This window comes from Pangasianodon hypophthalmus, chromosome 25 (genome assembly GCF_027358585.1).
Source record: "Pangasianodon hypophthalmus isolate fPanHyp1 chromosome 25, fPanHyp1.pri, whole genome shotgun sequence".
Classification (NCBI taxonomy): Eukaryota; Metazoa; Chordata; class Actinopteri; order Siluriformes; family Pangasiidae; genus Pangasianodon; species Pangasianodon hypophthalmus.
The window spans coordinates 6,257,396-6,277,672 of NC_069734.1; the positions used below are offsets into that span (position 1 = coordinate 6,257,396).

The 20,277-nt window shown below is 39.0% G+C and overlaps 1 protein-coding gene across 3 annotated transcripts in view; it reads left to right on the plus strand.

Moving 5' to 3' along the window:
• Positions 1–20,277, plus strand: part of mettl15 (methyltransferase like 15) — a 74,841-nt gene that overhangs the window by 47,071 nt on the left and 7,493 nt on the right. For all 3 annotated transcript variants that reach the window (XM_026937394.3, XM_026937396.3, XM_034299693.2), the window contains exons 4-5: positions 9,748–9,939; positions 12,761–12,939. In XM_026937394.3, the coding sequence (XP_026793195.1) occupies positions 9,748–9,939; positions 12,761–12,939 (371 nt within the window). The remainder of the gene's footprint in view (positions 1–9,747; positions 9,940–12,760; positions 12,940–20,277) is intronic.

Below are 20,277 nucleotides of genomic sequence, written 5' to 3' on the forward strand. Positions count from 1 at the left end.
GCAGAAAGCAAAGTTTTAAACTTGATCTCAGTGTGCAAAGAGTTACTACTTTTCCTCTTGCCACAACCGAGTGGGATCGAATCAGGCAAGACGCATGCTGTTCTTACTGCGCACCTTTTTCTTTAAATGACAACAGCATCGTGGGTTGCACAATTATAAATAGACCAGTCCTTTAAAGCAATTAAAATGCTTTATTTGGAGCACACGTGCATGCATTGGCATATGTTCTCACGGAAATATTTTCTACTTCTCCAATGATGCTTGCGCGTTTAATAATCTAAGAGCTTATGCGAGTCGTTTAAATCAGATAAAGAAGTTAATAATTTCAAGTTGTTATGCAAGGGCTTTGCATATTCCTGATAGTTCTGTGAATTAACAGAGCCGCGGAGAAATGTAGAGACGTTGGAGCTGAACCTGACACTGCTAGAGAAACGAGCTAGAGATGGAGAAGGGAGAGAGGAAAGAAAACAATATTACTGTAGGAAAGCCATGGCACTGTAGATGCTGAAAGGACTTTTAAGAGGCTACAGCTTCAATGACCTTTGCTTGTTGCACTGTCAGTGACAAATGGGTTTTATTGTTGATAATGGATGCATTATTGGTGAATAAAGTGAAAGTCACTCTTTAGAAGCCAGCAGCTTTGCTCCTGCCGATTATATGTATGTCATTTACTCATTCTGTGAGAGTTTCAGTCAGAGTTTGGGCTCGCAGGTGTTTTTGATGTTGGGTTGCAGACAAAAGCGCCCATTGCCGTGCTGCCCACTCTCTCTGTACCACTGTGAGTTGTGAAACGCTGCCTCCCACTCCTGCTGGGTTGCTAGGCACTCTTGTCATTCCCAGGTATTGCGCAAAGCATTGATACCCAACTGGATCTATAAAGAGCTGCAGGATCTACATGTATATCTGTCAATGAGTTGACTTTCTCAATAAAAAGGCAGGATTCCAAAAAAGAAGCTCCTAAAAACTCTCTGAAAGTTCTGCAGTGAGTTGGGGACTTTGTAGTAGTTGAGCATGCCAGCGTCAGCTTGTATAAATCAATCAATCACAATTTATTAAAATAAATTTAAAGACAGTTATACGAAGCAGAGTAAAGCTGAGTCTTCAACAGCGATTTAAAAGATTCAGTTTCATCACAAGATCTAATGTGGACAAGGAGGCTGTTCCAGAGACAGGGAGCTGCAACAGAGAAGGCACAATCTTCTTTTGATTTCAAGAGTGACTTTGGGACCCTTAAAAGAAAACTCTTAAAAGTCTAGGTGCTTGATATAGCGGTAGAAGGTCAGTAATATATTCTGGTGTAAATCCATGTAAACCCTTAAAAACAATTAAAAACACTTTATACTGAACCCTGTTTTTAACTGGAAGCCAGTGCAGGGAAGCCATCACAGGAGAAATGCTAGCGTACTTCCTAGTGCCACGCAGGAGTCTAGCCGCTGCATTTTGCACTAACTGTAGACGTGGTGATAAATTGTTTGACAGCCCCAAATTACAATAATCCAGTCTAGACGAACTAAAAGCATGAATAACAGTTTCCATATCCTTAAGAGACAGGAAATTTTTCATTATAGCAATGGCCTTGAGTTGAAAAATGCTACCTTTTGCCACAGCAATAATCTGCTTGTCAAATTTTAAATCTGAATCAAAGATTACACCACGATTCCTCACATGAGTATATAAATTAGTGGTCAGAGGACCAAGATGTTTAATTAATTGTTCGGCTAAATCAGAGGAGCCAAACACTACCACTTCTTAAGCGGTCTAGGAGAATCCCGTGATCTATCGTATCAAAAGCCGCGCCCTGATCAAGAAGCACTAAGAACCACAATTTCCTGAGTTTAACATCAACAAATCATTAGACACTTTGACAAGTGTGGATTATGTGCTATGTTTTAATCTAAAACCTGACTGAAATTTATCAAAAATCCTATTTTTCATTTAAAAATGTAGAAAGTTGATTACAAACAACCTTCTCCATTATTTTAGATAAAAAAGTTATTTTTGAAATCGGCCTATAATTATTTAAAACTGAAGGGTCAAGACTAGATTTCTTAAGAAGAGGCTGCACTACGGCATGCTTAGATATACCATCTAGTAAACTATTGTTCACTACTGAATAAAGACTAGATCCAACAACATCCAAAACTTGAATTAAAAGATGAGGGGGAATAACATCTACTGAACAATAAACAGGCTTAAGATGCTGGATAATGTCTACCAGGTAAGAGAGAGTAACAGGCTCAAACTTAACAAGATGGACTGAGCTAGAAGAACCAGGAGGAGCTTGATCATAAACAGGATCCAGATTCAAATTAGAGATCCTAGATCTAATAGTAACAATCTTATCCTTAAAAAAATGTAAAAAAAAAAAAAATCACATGCTGTCATTGAATTATCACAAAAAGCGGCAAGGGCAGAGTTTAAGACTGTATTTTTTGCACAAAATAATACTTTAGGACTATTTAGGAGATCTGTGCAATTAAATCCGAAAAATAGCGTGCTGCTTTAACAAACTGTTGATAAGAAATCATACGCTCCCTAAGAATATCAAAGGGAACCCGAATCTTATCGTGTTTCCATTTTCTCTCAGGTTTTCTCTGTTTTTCTCGAAGTAACCGGCTATCAGCATTTAGCCATGGCTGAGATCTAACTTTTGATTTTAGAATTTTAAATGGCGCAGTGTGGTCCAGGATGTCATTACACCCGGCATTAAAGCTGGCCACTAAATCATCTAAATCCAGACTAAATTGAAAAGACTCACTGATTTGCGCAAGCGTAGAAGAGTTATATGCCTCAGAAAACCCAAGCACTACAGTTAAAAATAACTGGAAAATGGTCTGAAAGCCAAATACTTTCTACAGCCGTGGCAATCAAAACTTTGCTTCCAACTATAAATACAATCTACTACAATAAGTGGTTTATTTCACATAAATAGATGAACAGTTGCCAACTTTGAAAGCTTTCTGAGCACCTAAATCTCAGTTTACGGAAGTCATTTAGGCAGTTAGGCAGCTATCTTACCTTCATCTTGTTTACTCAGTTAGCACAAATTTAAGTATGCTTCAATATTGGATTGGAAAATATTACAATTTTCGAAGTCACAGGGAAAGTTCTCTGTATTCAGAGTCGGCTTACGCAGACGCTTAAGTTAGTTTTCCGGGTGCTATTGAAGACCCTATTCACCCTATTGAAGACAAGCACTTGCCTTTAGGCCTGAAAAAATCTTACAAAGCAGATAACATTTTTTCTTTTTTTTCTTTGCCGTCAATTGCACTGCGATGTTATATAATATGTTCTTTTTTTTTTTTTTTTTGCATTCACAACTGTTCAAGTAGTGCACATGTCTGTGGATAAATCTGAGGTCTGAGAACTGATGTGTGGAATTTCAGTATGAACTTCTCACTACATGCCCGTAACTCAACGCTCAAAGCCAATAGAGCACAACTAATGTCCCTACATACCTTAAATTTGTGTTGTAGTTTGTACAAACATACACACAAAATATATCTGAGCTTTAGCTGAACAAGTCACAGCTAGTACATTTCCATATACAGTATTTTTGGGCCAGTTGTCTGGAGGAGCAGTGTTGCCATAATTCTAGTTTAGAGTCTGTTTAAAAGTAGCAGAAGTAGCAAAGGATTTGGACTAAATCACAGTTTAAAAAGGCATTTTGGCATTTTCATGACATTTCTTTATTTAGGAATATCGACACCTTGGAATTATAGGGCTTTATCTGACTTTTTTGGGGAACAGAATAGGTAATTTTATAAACGTGTTATCTACATGCTATTTACATGGCAGAAAATATAAATTTTACACCAAAATATTGCTTAAAATTGAAAAGCTGCCTCTGCTTTTCCATTATTGTGTGTCGAATGTGTATGGTACAAGATCGTTAAAAATCACAGAATTGTCAGATAGAACCTTACCATTTGAAGGTCTCTCTCTTCCTTTCCTCTCTCTCTCTCTCTCTCTATGTGTACATATATATATACACATACACATTATATATATATATATATATATATATATATATATATATATATATATATATATATATATATATATATATATTTTCCATAATTCTGTGATTTCAGACATATTTTTCGCATCACTGGTTAGTGTTCACATATAAACACACAGTTATTTATATCATCTGTATCTGAATAAAACTAATGTACTGAACTAATAATTTAAGAAATATAACACTGCCAAGTCACATGTTGCCATGGTCACTAGTTACAGTGAGAAATTATGGGTTTTATGACTGCTGACTGTTATCATATGTAAGGGGGACAATGTGTGTGCATGTGTGTGCACATTTCAGTGGCCTCTCACATTGTCATATTAATTACATCAAGCCATTTATCAAATATCCCACACAATAACGTTTGACATAATGCCTGCATAGATGTGTCATAAACACTGGGCTTTAACAGCCATGACAGTGTGTGTCACGACAAGCTGTGTCAGTGTCATCAGACATTTAGACACCATCATCTTCAATCATTGTTTTAACAGAACAAACTTATTTGCTTTACTTGTTTGCTTTAAAATAACTGTTATGTAGTATAGTACCGGCATTTTATACTACATTTAAATTCAGTAACTAATGAACTAATTATTGACTTCAGTAATTAAATAAATTTTAGTTTATTTGTTTGTTTTGAGAAACTTACAAGCAAATGAGTTACATGACATGTACAAAGCATTTCCATTTTTAATGCTGTTTAATCATCAGTGTGAATGTGGAGTGTTATCTGCTTTGTGTTTTTGAGAGAAAAGCCTAGAGAAGGGTGCAGAGTGGTGGGGCAGGATGTCAGCCTGGGGATTCTGTTTTTCTCCCAATTTAATCAGTGTTTTTTCCTCAGTTATTGATCTGCCGGTTGCAGGGCATATCACTGAGGTTTACTTCCATGGGTAAAATGAGCCAGAGATGCACAGCAGTTGATTTTTATGTGATTTATTTATTTTTCCCCCCACCGTCTCTAACTTTCAGTGCCCAGAAACAGACCCCTCCTTTTTTTTTTGCACAGAATAACAGTTATATCATCTGAAAGGTGCTTTAGTATATCATTATCATGCAAATTCTGTTATATTTAAAGGCACAAATAGTCCATATTGCAAGCAGTTGGAATGGGCCAGGTTTGACTGTAAGCCAGTGTAATGTTAATGGACAGATATCGGATAAAATCTGCTCTGACATGCATTGTGTTGAATTTCTAATTTTCACAAAATTAACTTTGTTACAGACAGATAAATTTCTGCATATGATGTAATACATATTAATATAGATACATACGTTTGCACTGTAGATATTTTTGACTGAGCCTAACTTTTTAGAAATATTATTATTATTATTATTAGTAGTAGTAGTAGTAGTAGTAGTAGAGTAGAGTAGAGATTCTAGGACAAATGTATTTTCAATTCACATAACAGAAAACACACAAAAAAACTAACTAACTAGCTAATTTGACAAACATATCCTCATGCTAACCTTAGCTAGTATTGATAATTAATTTACATCATGACAAACACACTAGAAAAACCATGGCAACAGTATTCAGTCTCAAATCCACAATCAAATCTTATGTATTGCACAGATGTGTTTTTGAGGAGAACATGATAATGCTCTAAATTCAATGCACTTAATTTGAAAAGTTGACTGTTTCCAATTTTCAGCACTGCTGACTTGTCTGGCTTTGTCCATTGAGGCTTCAGCATTTACATATCTGTGATCAAAACCACCTAAAGTCCAAATCAATGCTTTAATTGGGAGAATGCTATAGGTGTTTGGCTGATTACCAATTTGTAGGAAGAAATGCAAATCTTTTAAATTTATTTTTTGTTTGAGCCTTTTGAAGTGGTCTGTCTGAAGGCATGCCACAATTGGTCCATTTTCCAATAAATCATTCAAGCAAAGCATTTGTAAAGGTTCCATTGCTCACTGACATTTTCAATCTATTATTATCAAAGTTCAAAGTTCTAGCAGGCTTCAAGAAAACCACTATTGGTCTTCTGTTGTGTCATGCTGAAGTGATTACCTACTCCACATCATTTGAGAATTTTCCCAGACACCAAAAGTTATCTACCTAATAGAGGTTAGAGCCTTGAGAGTTTTTTTTGTTTAAACCTCAGGCCATGGTGGAAATCTTAAAACTGTATCATGATAATCTCATAACCCTTGTCACTGGAAGTGACGTCTGAGCCTAGCTAATGTTCTTATTGTTTGAGCACTTGGGGCTTTACTTGAAGAGATATAAACTGGTGAAGAAAAAGGCATTAAAGCTATCAGATCAGGGGCTTAAGATTCAGGGAGAAGCTTGGCACCTCTGTGGCCTTAAATTGTCTGTATATTGTCACTGAAAAGGGTAGAGGTGGCTGCCCGTGTACATGTTTTCTATCTCTCCAAACCCACTGATCCATGGTGGGTCCCGTCGTGAGCGTGTGTGGGCGAGCAGGAAAATGCCTCGCTATAGATTCTCTGACAAATTAATGAGAGAAATGGTGGGAGAGAGGAGCGAGGGAAGCCCTGGCTGTGGGTGCAGACTTGCCCTTGATCTTTCAAGCTGGCTCGTGGGCGTACAGGCACAAGCACTGCATGGCCTGATGGGTACAGCCCCCGGATAAAATGTGTGGGAGAGAAGAAGGACTTCTGCTCATGCAGAACAGGGAGGAAGTTTCTTTCCTCTGCCACTCCCCTCTCTTTCCTTGCATCATGGTAGAATGTTTGGCAAGAAGGCAAAGGATCTCCCGATGTGGTATGTGATGGGGAGCATGGCCAGATTAAAAACAGGTTGGCCTTGAGGTAAGACATCATGCCTGTCTAGTTTTGTATATAGATTCTCCTTTTTCTCCTCCTGCTTCTCCTGCTCCTCATTTGCTGAATTGTGTGACCCGTAGCTGCTTACATGGGTCGTGCTTCATTTGCACACCAACCTACAAAAGGTCACATGAAAAATGTATGGCTCCTCATCAATTGGGCAGGAGTTCGGCAAGAGGGAGTGACAGAGAGAGGAGGAGAAATCACAATGCAGCAAATGTGCTCTTATTGTCTCTGACTGCAAGACTCAGACCACTCATTTGAGTATATTTTCCAATCAACCTGCCAGTGCTTGAAGTTGACGAGGAAGTGTATGCAGAAAAAAGTTGCACTGTAACAATCTGAATGATTAAAGATGCCAGTGTTGCCTTCTAATTTCCACTTCCACTGCAAAATTGAACCAGTTCTGGCAACAACACACCTGTTAAAGTGTGTGCAAGCATTGGTGCATACTCTTAGTGCATGTTGAAGTGTGCCGAATTAACTTGGATGCTGCAGCAAATCTCTTTCCCCACCCCATCTCTCTTTTACTCGGTGTCTCCAAGGTGATAAACAAATGGAATGTTACCTTCCCTGTGGGATGCATATTATTTGGTTTTATTTGGTTTGGTATCTCTCTCTCTCTCTCTCTCTCTCTCAGCAATACTTTATGAACTGCAGTAGTCAGACGCCCACTAGGACCTTAGCAACTGGGTAACCAGCTCCACACTATAGCAGAAGTGCACTTGTCACAGTTTGCTTTCCGTTCCTGACTCCATGAGACTGCAAGCAGCATGAGGCCAGAGTTTCCCCTGAATTTAGTGCAGAGATCTGTACTTTTCTCGGCATTATTACCCCATCTTGCCCTTATTCTTTCTTAACATCTATGCACTTGGCATACCTTTTATACAAAGGTACCTACAACTGAGGCAGAGTACAACTAAGCATTTAGCTGTTAAAGGAGATGAACATATGCTGTAAGTTTCTGCCAATGACCAGAAACAAGTGCAAGGTAGCTGTTGCAAGAATGGAGAGCCGCAACTAATTGTGAGCATTGAAGACAATACTAGTGCTCAGGAATACTAGCAACTAGTGACAAAACAGTACAAACAGCCAAACAAAACTCTATATACAATCTTGTAAGGCTAATTGGAAACTATTTATATAATAAGAGATAATAATAGTGTAATATGCATAACAGTGAGGAACTCATGTCAGCAGTCACTTCAAAGAATAAAAAGAGGACAGACAGAAAATAAACACAAAACCATGCTCAGAGTGAGAGTACAGAGGGTGCTTGTACATCAATATAAAAGCAATTTTGAAAGAGCTGAGTTTTCAGTCATTTCAGGTTGTGAGAGAGTCTGCAGAGCAAATATGCAAAAGCCAGACAATTCATTTCACTATTGTGGAACTCTTAGAAGAAAGTCTTAACACTTTTAGGGATTCTGATAGGAATAGAGATTCTGATAGGAACTCTTTCTCAAATGGAAACCATCTGTTAGACCGAGGACCTTAAAGGATTCCCCAGAGGGACAAACCGAAGGACCCTTTAGGGTGCTCGATGAAATCTTTTTGCCTAAGAATATAGGTAACACCACATGGTGGTGGCTGCGAATACATGACATTCACACAAAGACTGTTGTGTTTAGAATGGCATGCAGGACCTGATGGGTGTCGTTGAACAAGTAGATGATGTTTCATTTGTTATTCTGTAGGCAAACATCAAGGACTGGAAGTCATTAAAATGAAGAAGACCATAACTTGCACATTTTCGCGATGGAAGAACCAGATCCACTATTGCATCTTGGACGATTTGTCAGATTTATCGGTGCAATTCCCTTGTTCAACCAATAGAAATTTTCAGTAGTCCAGTCCTAAGATGATGACTGTCTGGACAAGGAAACATACTCCAAATCTAGATCTTCCAGATTTTTATGCAAGAGCATTAGAGATAGCTACGATATGGTCTGTGAAGGGTAACCGGTCACCATGTGTTAGTTAATGGTTCTCCTAAAATGACAAACTGAGCTTCACAGTAAGGTTGTGTTGAATTGAAAGGTGGGAATGATAAGCTCTGCTTTTGATAGCGTTAGTTGGTGATGGTAGACCTTCATTCATACTGAAAATCCTCTGATGCATACTGAAATCTGTGCCGTGAATGAGAAGTTCTCTGGGGAAAGGACGTGGAGCTGGATGTCATTACTGTATCAATTTTAGAAGCTATGTGATTGTGCTTGTTAGTGGTCCTATTGATGTGGTGGACCAAGAGAAGGGAAGAGGGCCAAGTTGTTACCTGACATGATTTGTATTCTTTTCCCCTCCTCCCTGAAAGACCTTCGTAAGAAGTAGGGCTTGAACAGTTCCTGTGATGCAATGCTTCACTGAGTCTAATGCTGAAGATGGATACCAGGACAGTCTCAGGGGAGTGGCTGCCTCAGGGGATCTGGAAGCCACTGGTTGGTCTAGCAGGTCATTTTTGATAATAAAAAAATAAATAAAAAAATGAACTGAAAACAGAACACTGAAGTGCTACTTCTCAGCAGTCTTTCACTAGACTAAGATGTACTGATGAGTTTTGAGGTGGAAAGAACAGGTAGAGTTGGATGTCATCAGCACAGCAGTGGTAGAAATTGTTTGGTTGGTTCACTGGTTTGCCTGAGGTGACTTGGACTCTTTTGTCTCCATAAGACCATACTGAAGGATCTTTGTGATGAGTAAGAATGCCATGGTTTATTGAGTCAAAAGCTGAGGATAAAATCAACAGAGTGCAAACTGATGACTTGCTGGCGGCTCTTGCAGAATTCTGGGTGTCCACAAAAAGGTCCATAGAGCAGTTTCAGGGGAGTGGCTCCTATTGAAGCCACTGGTTGGGATTTCACAAGTCACTGAAAACAACACATTTCAAGAGTTCTTTGCCTCATTCTGTTTTTTTTTCCTCTCTGAAGGGGCCAGGTCAAGCCCGTTCTTGGGCGTTTCAGTGAATTAAAGGACCTGTTCATCGGGCTTGGTTTGGGAAACAGGAGTGTAGATGCTGCCCTGTTGGATGCTGGCTGCTCATCAATGCAGATGGACATGGCAGAGAGGGGCTTTTCTCTCAGCAAAGATGGACCGCTGGACATGAGAATGGACGGAGACAGGTGCCTTATACAACTTTGTATATTATACAACTTCTGTTTCTACATACACCAGCTCTGACTACCACCATTATTTTAGTTAATGTTGTTACAGTTACTACAGCTACCATTTTTGCTGATGTTGTAAAAAGGTTCCATCTAGGTTTAAAAGGATTCTGGGGGAAATTTTACATGTGCTACGTAATATATAAAACCTTACGGCAGAGTTTCCCTACAAGGTTACAAGAATTCAATTAACTTTATTGAAAAGGACATCAGGTTACATACAGTGCATGATAATTAGTTATGTATATATTATACTTTTGCCCACATCTATTTACTTCTGCCTCAAATCAGCAAAAAATTTGCACAGGAAGAAATTAACTAATTAAATTTTGATGTGATACATAGATGACTAAGTACTCCAGAGAGATGTACTTAGGAACACAGGACTCTGGAGTCCTTGTGAGTTTGTCAGCTGTTCTTAATGATAGGATAGCGCAAGTATTCGGTGCTACATAGAAATACACACCAAAACCTGTTAGACCAAGCATGAGGGGCATTGCTAAGGCATTTTGTTTAAGGGCATTCCCTCGAGTACATAAGAAATGGGATGGGAGGAAGATGGGAAAGAGAGGGATGCTGGAAGAATGGGAGAGGGAGAGAGTGTGAAATGGGTATTTACAAGCTAGAGTGTGGGCGAGTAGGTGTGTGAGTATGATGGTAATCTCCCCTCATTTAAGCTGTAAGGCTGTTTCAAGATGAATCAGCCACCCACACGCTGGAAGCTTTCTCTAATGGAGAGATAACACCCTTACAAAAAAATGATCCTGACATTATCAAGCTCCAGTCCTGAGAAAAAAACTGTTTATGCAAACATGAAGAGAAGCCAGAAGAATAGGATATAAGTCAACTCGATGAGCAACAAGTTTTCCCAAGTACACAATCTAAAATTACCACCTATGAGCACATCAATTTACATAATTTGGTGAAGAATGTGACTATGTGAAAACATGCCAGCTCAAAGCGACACACTTTGTCTCTACGCATAACTGTTAATGTTAAACCAACTAAAATGTACAAAGAAAAACAGTTTGCCATTGGTAATAGCAGCCATTTGCTTTGTTTACTTGTGGGTCCTTTTACTTGCCAGAATTAATATCTATTCATCTAACAAAGCCCTCATTATCTACCCATTTAATGTCCCTCTTGTCATTTTGAAAAATGGATACAACTATTTTTTTTTTTTTTTTTTTTAAAGTCAGAGAGAAGTTTGCTGCATGGTAATGAACTGGATAAAACACCCACCACGACTGAGTCTTGAATTATTCTGGGGGCGAGATGGAGTGGGGAGAGAGAGAGAATAAGACAGAGAGAGAGAGAGAGAGAGAGAGAGAGAGAGAGAGAAAAGTTTTGAGCAGGTCGAGTGAGGCCCAGCCCACAGAGTCTGTAAATGCTAATCCTTCTCTTCTCATCGCCCAACACTACCAACAGCAACTAAACTTTAAGGCCACGTGATGCACTCATTCAACTCCCACTGACCTTGAAAGGGAAGAAAAGGTGGTTTATGCTCTTTTTCCTTCACGTCTGAGTAATGCTTCCACCGCTATGTATTGTGCCCACGTAAGTAACAAAACATCACTGCTAAAGCCACCGTGGATGTCCTCGTGTTCTGGAAAAGAAAGATCACGATTCGTTTTTGATAGCGATAAAGGCCAAGGCGGTGCCTACATCTCAAGGCCCCCTGCCAATTACAGAAGAGTATTGTGTGACTGGCTTTCCCTCAGGGGACTTGTGTAGAGGTTGAGCATTTTATGGTGGACATTCAACATCCATGTATAGGATTAGTAGAGTTTAGATGTTACTTTCCACAGTGGAGAGGTACGTTAAGCATTTACTTGCCAAAATGTGCAGGAAAAAAGGTTGTGTTAAACATTTTTAGCTTGCTTACATACTCACCTATGTACCACTTATGAGCACATAGTTTTACATAATTTGGTGTGACTATGTGAAAACATGCTTGCTCCAAGTGATACACTTTGATTCGATGCATAGTTGCGAGTGTTTCGTCAACTAAAATTTACAAAGGAATAGAGTTTGCTATTGCTAGTTTGGTTAAATGAATCAAATTCAGTTTTCAGTGTTGAAGTGCCATTAACTCTGATTTCAAATTTGCTTCACTATTCACTCTGAGCTTCTGAAGGTGAAATTGTTCGATTAGATTGCATTAGGTGTCTTTTCCATCCACTCTAAAATGCTTTAAATTGCGTTGATTGTCTTTGTATGGTGGCGAAAGGGGCGGAGCCTACCAGGTGCTCTGTTTAAGCAGCTCTGGCTCAGTAAAGGCTAACTCTTAATTTCTTTATTAATTTCACTTAAACTTCATTAATGATGTTTGATGTGGATGTACGCTCTCTCTCTCTCTCTCTCCTCTGCGTCTTCACTTGTTTCCCACAGTTTGGAGATGTACGTGCCTTTAGCGGAGAACTCCACCATTCATAGCTCAAAGACAAATGAATTGTGGGATTATTTTAGACATTGGGGTTGAGGTCCATATATTTGCTATCTACCACCTCTTTCTTCCTCTCTCTCTCTCTCTCTCTCTCTCTCTCTCACACACACACACACACACACACACACACACACACATGCACATGCTCTTTTTATAGATCTTGAGCCCACATCTCCCAGAGTGGGAAGGGGAAGAAAAGAGGAGGAGGGAGTGAGGGAGGGTGTTTTTTTCTTTCTTTCTTTGCGCTGTTGTCGAAGAGCCGTCAGCCTTTGCTCCTGTCGGCGAGGAACTCGTGACGTCAAGTGGCTTAATTGGGCTCCTGTTTGTGCGTAGGTACCCCGGCATGCCCTGCGCGGCTGACGCCGTCAGCGCTTTAGATCAGCGGGCGCTTGCGTGTGTGCTGGCTGCGTACGGGGAGGAGCAACACGCCAAGAAAATCGCGGCGGCCATCGTGCAGGCACGCAGCCTGTATCCCATCAGCCGGACGCAGCAACTGGCCAGCATTGTCGCAGGTACCCCCCGAAATTAATTCAACACACCATCTCGCTTAATTAAAAAAAAAAAGCAACGATACACAAAGAGAGGCAGAGAGAGGGAAATATTAATCTGAAGTCTCCCTTTGGGATCTATTTACCCTGGATCGAGGGAGGCTGTGAGCGAGAAATACAGAACAATGTCGGTTGTAATGCGAAATTCTTCTCCTCCTTTCAGTTGGCTCCTGTTTGACTTTCTTATTAATAGAGTCTTATTAATTAAAAAAAAAAAAAAAAAAGTAAGACAAACATGGAGATGGAGAGGGAGGGATACATCTGGATTGCGTTCTTTTTTTTTTAAATTAATTTTTTTCATTTGTATTTACACTTGCACCTCCACTTAGCCTCCGCCTTTTTTGTTCTTTATACCTTATATTTACATCTGCTATGTCCCTTTTCCCTTCTCTCATTTGTCTTTTGTTGCAAGCTGCCCCCCGCCCCCCCACCAACACACACAAGTCTCAACATGCACACACACCACATTGCGGCAGCTTCATGACAGTATACGATATTATATTTATCAACTTGCTTTGTTTGTGCCATCGCTGTTTTTATAGCCCTATACTGCTGGTAAGAAGGTGAAAAAAGAGGGAGGGAGTGAAAGAGAGCGAAAGAAGGGCGGTTTGGTGGATGACGGTGGTGTCGGAGCAAGCACGTGCGTCACAACAGGAGAACAGGTGTGAGTGAGGGCAGTTGTTTCATCTTTTTTGAAGTGCCGAATGAGTCAACACCAGTGTTTATTCCAATTAATCCAAAAGGTCCTGACTGCCACGGGTCCCTTGGGAGCCTCGCCATTGCTCAGGGAAGCAAGCACTGTGGTAGAGAGACGAAAGGGAAAGAGGGAAGCATGTCATACCAACCGTGATGGGAGTTCTTGCTCTCTTCATTTTTGTTAACTTGTACAGATGAATCTACCCCATAACATAATGCCTTTTTTGCCCCTGCATTTGGGGTTTAGCCAGACTCTGCATCTGCATCCTCATAAAAAAAATGGGAATTAATTTTTTTTTCCCTGGCTTATCCAGCATCCTCTCTCGCTCATACCAGAGATCGATCTCTGCTGTTGCTTGCAGTATGCAGCAGGTTTTTCATCTCGCCTCCTCCTAATTGTTGTCAGCCATGAAATTTCCAAACAAAGCTATGTTTTTTAAATAGTCTTCCTCTCTGGCAGGCACATATACGCTTATTAGAATCTGCTACTGCTTAATGGAACATATCGGAGAGGAGCTAGGTCTACACAGCTTTAATATTCTCATCAATATGGGCCCAGCTGGTGTGACAGGAGATTACACACAGTCCCACTGGAGAGTGATCCCTCGCCCCCTGAGCTCAGCTCCGCGGTTTTGTGTGTGTTGGCCCAGGCTGAATGATAATGAGCTTCAGCCCAAATGCTGGCTCTGGGCCCACAGCTTGTTCACACTCTCAGTGACACCAACCAATAGCTAATACACCCCACCGCCCCCCCAAACACCCCCAACCACCACCACACACATATACTCCCCCCCCACAACAACCGCCTCTTGTTATCATTCATCTCAATCAATGCAATTTCTGAATTTTTCTAATTAGTTTTTAAAAGTGACTTATTGTCAACATACTATTTTTATATATTATTTTACATAGTGGGTCTATGAAACATTACTGTACAGCAAAAAATCACAGAATCCCTCACACATTTACCCTCAACAAAAAGCCCAGATTGAATGAATATGCAAATTAAGAACACCCCCAACTCTATATGCGCCAGACACCTTCTCTTGTAAATTGATCCAATATCAGAAGACGGGCAGCATTTTGCAGGGCCTGCCTTTTTATATTGTGATTAAGGGTGGTGGATATGACAAAAAAAAAGATCATATCACGATTCATGAAGACATTTCTACAATACAAGGAATGTGTCACAACGTATAGGTTTGGTAACAAAATTCTCAGCAATACAATAATGTTGTATTTAAAAAAGTGTGTTTGATATTTTAATGTCAACAAAAATAAACATATTTGTATTTTTATATTTTAAACCTTGTTTTACCAATAAAATAATTTTTACTTGACAAAAATAATTAAATAAAAAAAAGTTAACACTGAAAGGAGGAAAAAAGCTTTAGAAATCTGTAAAAATTTTAACATCTAAGATTAATTATAAAATTTTAACATCAAACCAGCTGTTTCTAGACAATTTGTAAGTATTTATAAAATTTTCTTTTTTAAAAATTTAATAATGATATCACAATGTCCATGATATCTCTGAAAAGTGTATGGTGAACATTTATCACAGGACTGATATTATATCATCATATCGCTCTGCCCTCTGTGTGACATTATACATTTTTAGGAAATAGATTGAATCTGGAACCATTTAGTTTAAAGGTTTTCAGTTTAAACGTTTTGTTCAGAGCCCTACAAGTTAACGTTATTTTCTATCAGTGGTAAACTCTTTAGGATGATATGAACCTAACTAACTATCCAAAGATCCCTTGAAGAAATAAGTGTAAGCTCATATTTCTGATGCGAAAACACTTTCAGTATTCGCCAGAGAGATTTTTAGCTGCTCACATTTTTTTTTAAACACATGGTGACAATTTTGTAAAGGGTGAAATTATATAAACAAATTTGAACAATAACGTTAGGTCAAATGATAGTCATAATTGACTATTTTGGATTCGAAAGGAAACATTAATGAATACTTTTAAATTTCAATTTTATTTAAATTTTATGATCGACTCCTATGCCTTATTAATAAATCTTGCATCTGCGCCTTACACTTTTCTACTTACACTGCGAAAAATGTACGTGAGTGCTAAAACAAAAACTAAAGCTGATTAATTTGGCAAAGATCGGACCTTCAGTGGAGTGGTTAGGATAGCTTTTGGCCCTCTGCTCCTGTTAATATGAGTGTGGGACGCTAATCAGCGCAGTATTGATCACTGGCTAGAGTGTAGCCTTGTTGTAATTCTGATGAAAATTGATCTTTCAACTTTCTCCCTCAATGTTTCTTTTGGCCCCTGAGCCATTCTCACAGCCTGTGTTAGCAAAACCTTCTCCAAGACCATGCCAGCTTTCCAGGTTTGTAAGAATGATCATTTTTGGCCTGCATTTTATTACACCTTCACCATAGTGCCTGCTGTCTAAATTCTATAGTAATAATGTACAGAGCTGTATTATTGGCCGGTTTATTGGTTAGCTTGTGCAGGAATCTCTTTTCATCTCCACAGAGAGGCTTTGATTACTTTGACTACCTTGGCTGCATTTAGCGTATCTTGTCTGGATCACTGGTGTAATGTTAGCTGAGGCAAAGCTTCATGTGGCTAATCCACTAACACTTGCCCATTAAGCTTTTATTGTCAGAACCAATGCCATACCCAAGCCCTGCTCTGTTGAGATTCGATCAACAACGACAGCACTGCATTCCAAGCCCTGAACAATATTTCTAATGTACTATGTTTCTACACGGCTAGTTGCTTTTATAAAGCGGGATTTATGAGCTAATAATGAAGTATTATTGCTCACCAGCGTTGTGCATAAAACTGCTTAATGCCTCTGCGACACATTGGCTGTGCCAGTCGGTAATGGTCCTTATAGGGCTTTCAAGGGAAGCAGTATCAATCGGAGCTGTCGAAAGTTATTAGATCCTCCATGTTCTGTCTCACAGGCAAAAGCTGGGCTCATCCCCGATTGGAAGATAATGTTCAAATTTGAGCTAGCTGCACAGAGTAAATGAGAAGATGGAGGGCCTTCATTTTATCTCTCTGTATCTCATTTTTCTTTTTTCATCCCTAGAGAGAAACCGGCAGAAATATGTTAGGTTTGTCCGTGAGACGCAGTCAGCACAGATGGCTCATCAGTTTGTTGTCATAGCAAGGGATTCAGTCCTGAATTAAGAATATGCAGGCCTCCTATCAATGTCTTTTCAAACCGGAATGGACTAGACTTCTAGTTCAGTGTCCTGTTATTTTTAAAGTTGTCTCAAATAAGTGATTTAAGTGATTGTCTTTACTGGATAGCTGGATACGATTAGCCAAGCCAATAAAATGAAAGCATGTGTAGCCCAAAATAAAATGTTAAAATCAGATGCTTTTTCCATCCCTGGCCCACAAAGCATTTGGTTTCTTTCCTACACTTATCTGCCCACAAGCTTCAAAATCTTGAAAGTAGGAATCTGATTTACTATTTGTGCTGTCGTGTACTGTATATGCAATTCAATGCACCAGTTGCTGATGGGAAAACGTTTGATCACTGTGACACAGATATAATTGCTGAATTCCCCCATCAAAAAAAAAAAAAAAAATCCCAGACATTCCATCCTGAATGGTTCTTGGCCAGCAAAAGCTTGAAGTCTGGCCTGAAGTCTGGCCTGAAGTCTGGCCTGAGGTCTGGCCTGAAGTCTGGCCTGAAGTCTGGCCTGAAGTCTGGCCTGAAGTCTGGCCTGAAGCCTGGCCTACAAGAATGCCTGAGTCCGAATCTCTCGACTGTACATTTGAAGGGCTGGAAAGATTCAAACAATTTTCAGCTACTATTTCATACCTTAACCTCTGGCATTAGTGATGCTGCTTAAAGTAGAATAGATGTGTAACACAATGCCACTATCTGTATCTTTTTAATGCTTTAAATATCAGTATCTACATTTGTATATGTATTTGAATTTAAATCTAAATTAAAATTTAAATCTGAAGTGGGAGTGATATAAACAGGAAAAACAGGAATGTTTTTTAATCCTGCTTTTTTAAAAGTTCTGACAAATTTAGTTTTTTTTTAGGTTATATTTCCCTAAATATATACAAATTTAATTAGTATAATTTCAGATACCGTGACCCTGACCAGACAGCTACTAAGGATAAATGAATGAATGAATGAATGAATGGATGCTGTAAATGCTTCATGTTAATAAATGTGTCTTTCTTTGTCCTCGTATATGTCTACTTTCTACATGAAAATAAAAACCTCTCAATGCCATGTGAATCTTTCTAACAAAAAAATGTCTGCATTTGTATCTGTTTAGAGCACAGTATCTGTTCATTCTGAATAATGTACTCATGTCCAGTTACAATCCCATGTGTAGAAGTGTGTAAGACTGTGGATTGTGTGTTCTAACAGTCCCTCTGAGTAAGGCTGCTGAAATAGGATTACTTCCTGTCTAATGCATGTAGAAGGAGGATCAGGGCTCCGAGAGTGTGGAATCTCATTCCTATACAGTATATACAGTAACATCGCTGTCTGTAGAAATATCAGGAACATTTGCTTCGTGTTTAGCAGGCTGCTTTATTCATTCTCATTTTCAGATTTGTCGATTTTACACTTGCTTATCCTGCCAAGCCATTTTAATGTCAGTTTTAATAAATTTATGGGCAGTAATTAATTTTCTCAATTCAAGAAGCTTGATTTAAGAGCTTTATGATTAAAAAGGCTTTTTAAGAGTTTTTTCTTCCTGTGAATCAAAATGACTTTTAGTGTTTTTTTTCCCCCTCTATGTCAAGCAGTCAATGAAAGTCCAACCACAATCATAGTATTTTAGACCCGAAATTTCATACTATCAGTTGAACACAACAAGAGCACAATCTGTTCAGCAACCTGATAATGTGTCCATGTGCACAAGCTCTAAGAACACAAGGCTAATTATGGCTACAGTAATGTAGCCTTGAATTTCAAATGGGCTTTTTGACTGTAGGGGCAAGAGGGGCCCATTAATAATAAAAGAGTATTACAAAAGGAAGGTCGTCATTCAGTCCACAGGTTCGATTAAGAATTAGCCTCCTATTCAGGCTAAAACATGTGAGGGCAGAGCCTTGTTCAAGAGTGCCCTCTCTCTTTGGGACAGAACGGTGTCGCACAATATAAAGTCAGTCCCAAGCAAGAGGTAGTGCCAATTATCCAGTACTCAAGCAGCTGGGTGTTACCCGATAATCACTGTCTTCTTCCCCTCTCAGTGAGGACAGCTCCATATAACCGGCATGGTCCCGTGCACCTTTCTTCCCGTATCTCATATGAAACTCCAACTAATATAATTACCAATCGAATTAACTTTTTTTTTTTTTTTTTTTAATTGAAGAAGTACAGTAATAAAGGTGAGTAAATAAAGAGTTATGTACATTGCAGTCTGTGACTATTTTCTTGTGAATTTTTAAAATTAAAGAATTACTCAAAATTGCTAATAGTCGTGGCCTAATGGTTAGAGAGTCGGACTTGTAACCCGAAGGTGAACCTGAAGGTTGTGGGTTCGAGTCTCAGGTCCGGCAGGGATTGTAGGTGGGGGGAGTAAATGACTAGCGCTCTCTCCCACGCTTAATACTACGACTGAGGTGAGACCCTTGAGCGAGGCACCGAACCCCCAACTGCTCCCCGGGCGCCGCAGCAAAAAAAAAAAAAAAAAAAAAAAAAAAGGTTGCCTACTGTTCCGGGTGTGTGTTCACGGTGTGTGTGTGTTCACTACTGTGTGTGCACTTGGATGGGTTAAATGCAGAGCACAAATTCTGAGTATGGGTCACCATACTTGGCTACATGTCACGTCACGTCACTTAACGTCACACCTAAAGACATTTTCTAAAACGAAGATACTTTCAGAAATAATGAAACAAGTAAAAAAGTTAACGCAACTCAGTTTGCCTTTGGGTTTAAAAGTACATAAATTCTCTTAGGTACACTGTTTGCAGTTTTCTGAGGAAATCTGCTGCTATGTTCTAGGCTTCTTGCAGAACTTTCTGCAGTTCTTGTCTCTGTAGGTAAAATCCCAGATATCCTCAATGACGCCTGTTACCTAATATGGTCTATTACTTGAAAAAGTTCAACAACAAAAAAAATCTTTGAAAAATTAGTCAGATTTTTTTTTCTCTACTGACATACTCTGGCATTAGGCCATAAATTAGGCAACAAATGTTGGGTCTTACATGTTTGCACAGTATTATAAGCTGTACATCACTGTACGAATCTGGATCACATTTTCTCTTCAAAATGTATTGTGTTTCTATGAATTATCAGAGGAAAAAATATTTATCTGAAAGAAAAGTATATTTCAATTTTGAATTTTATTCAGTCTTGTGCTTGGCTTCAAACGTCAAACCTTTAGATAGAGAATGAATCAAACCTCCTTACAGAATAAAGAATGATGAAAGGTTGTTTGTTAAATAATCTGAATCATCGAGTCACTCAAATACAGACCTCTACGGTTCTCGGGTTTTTTATTTGGAAAAAGATCATTTCTGTTACTGGAAATTGTCTTGCACTACTACAATTTAAAAACGACTGTCATTGTCCTTTAACTAACTTTTTAGTGTACTTCACTGTTGTAGTAATGTTTGCCGAAGTTGAGCTTCTGTTTGTTTGTTT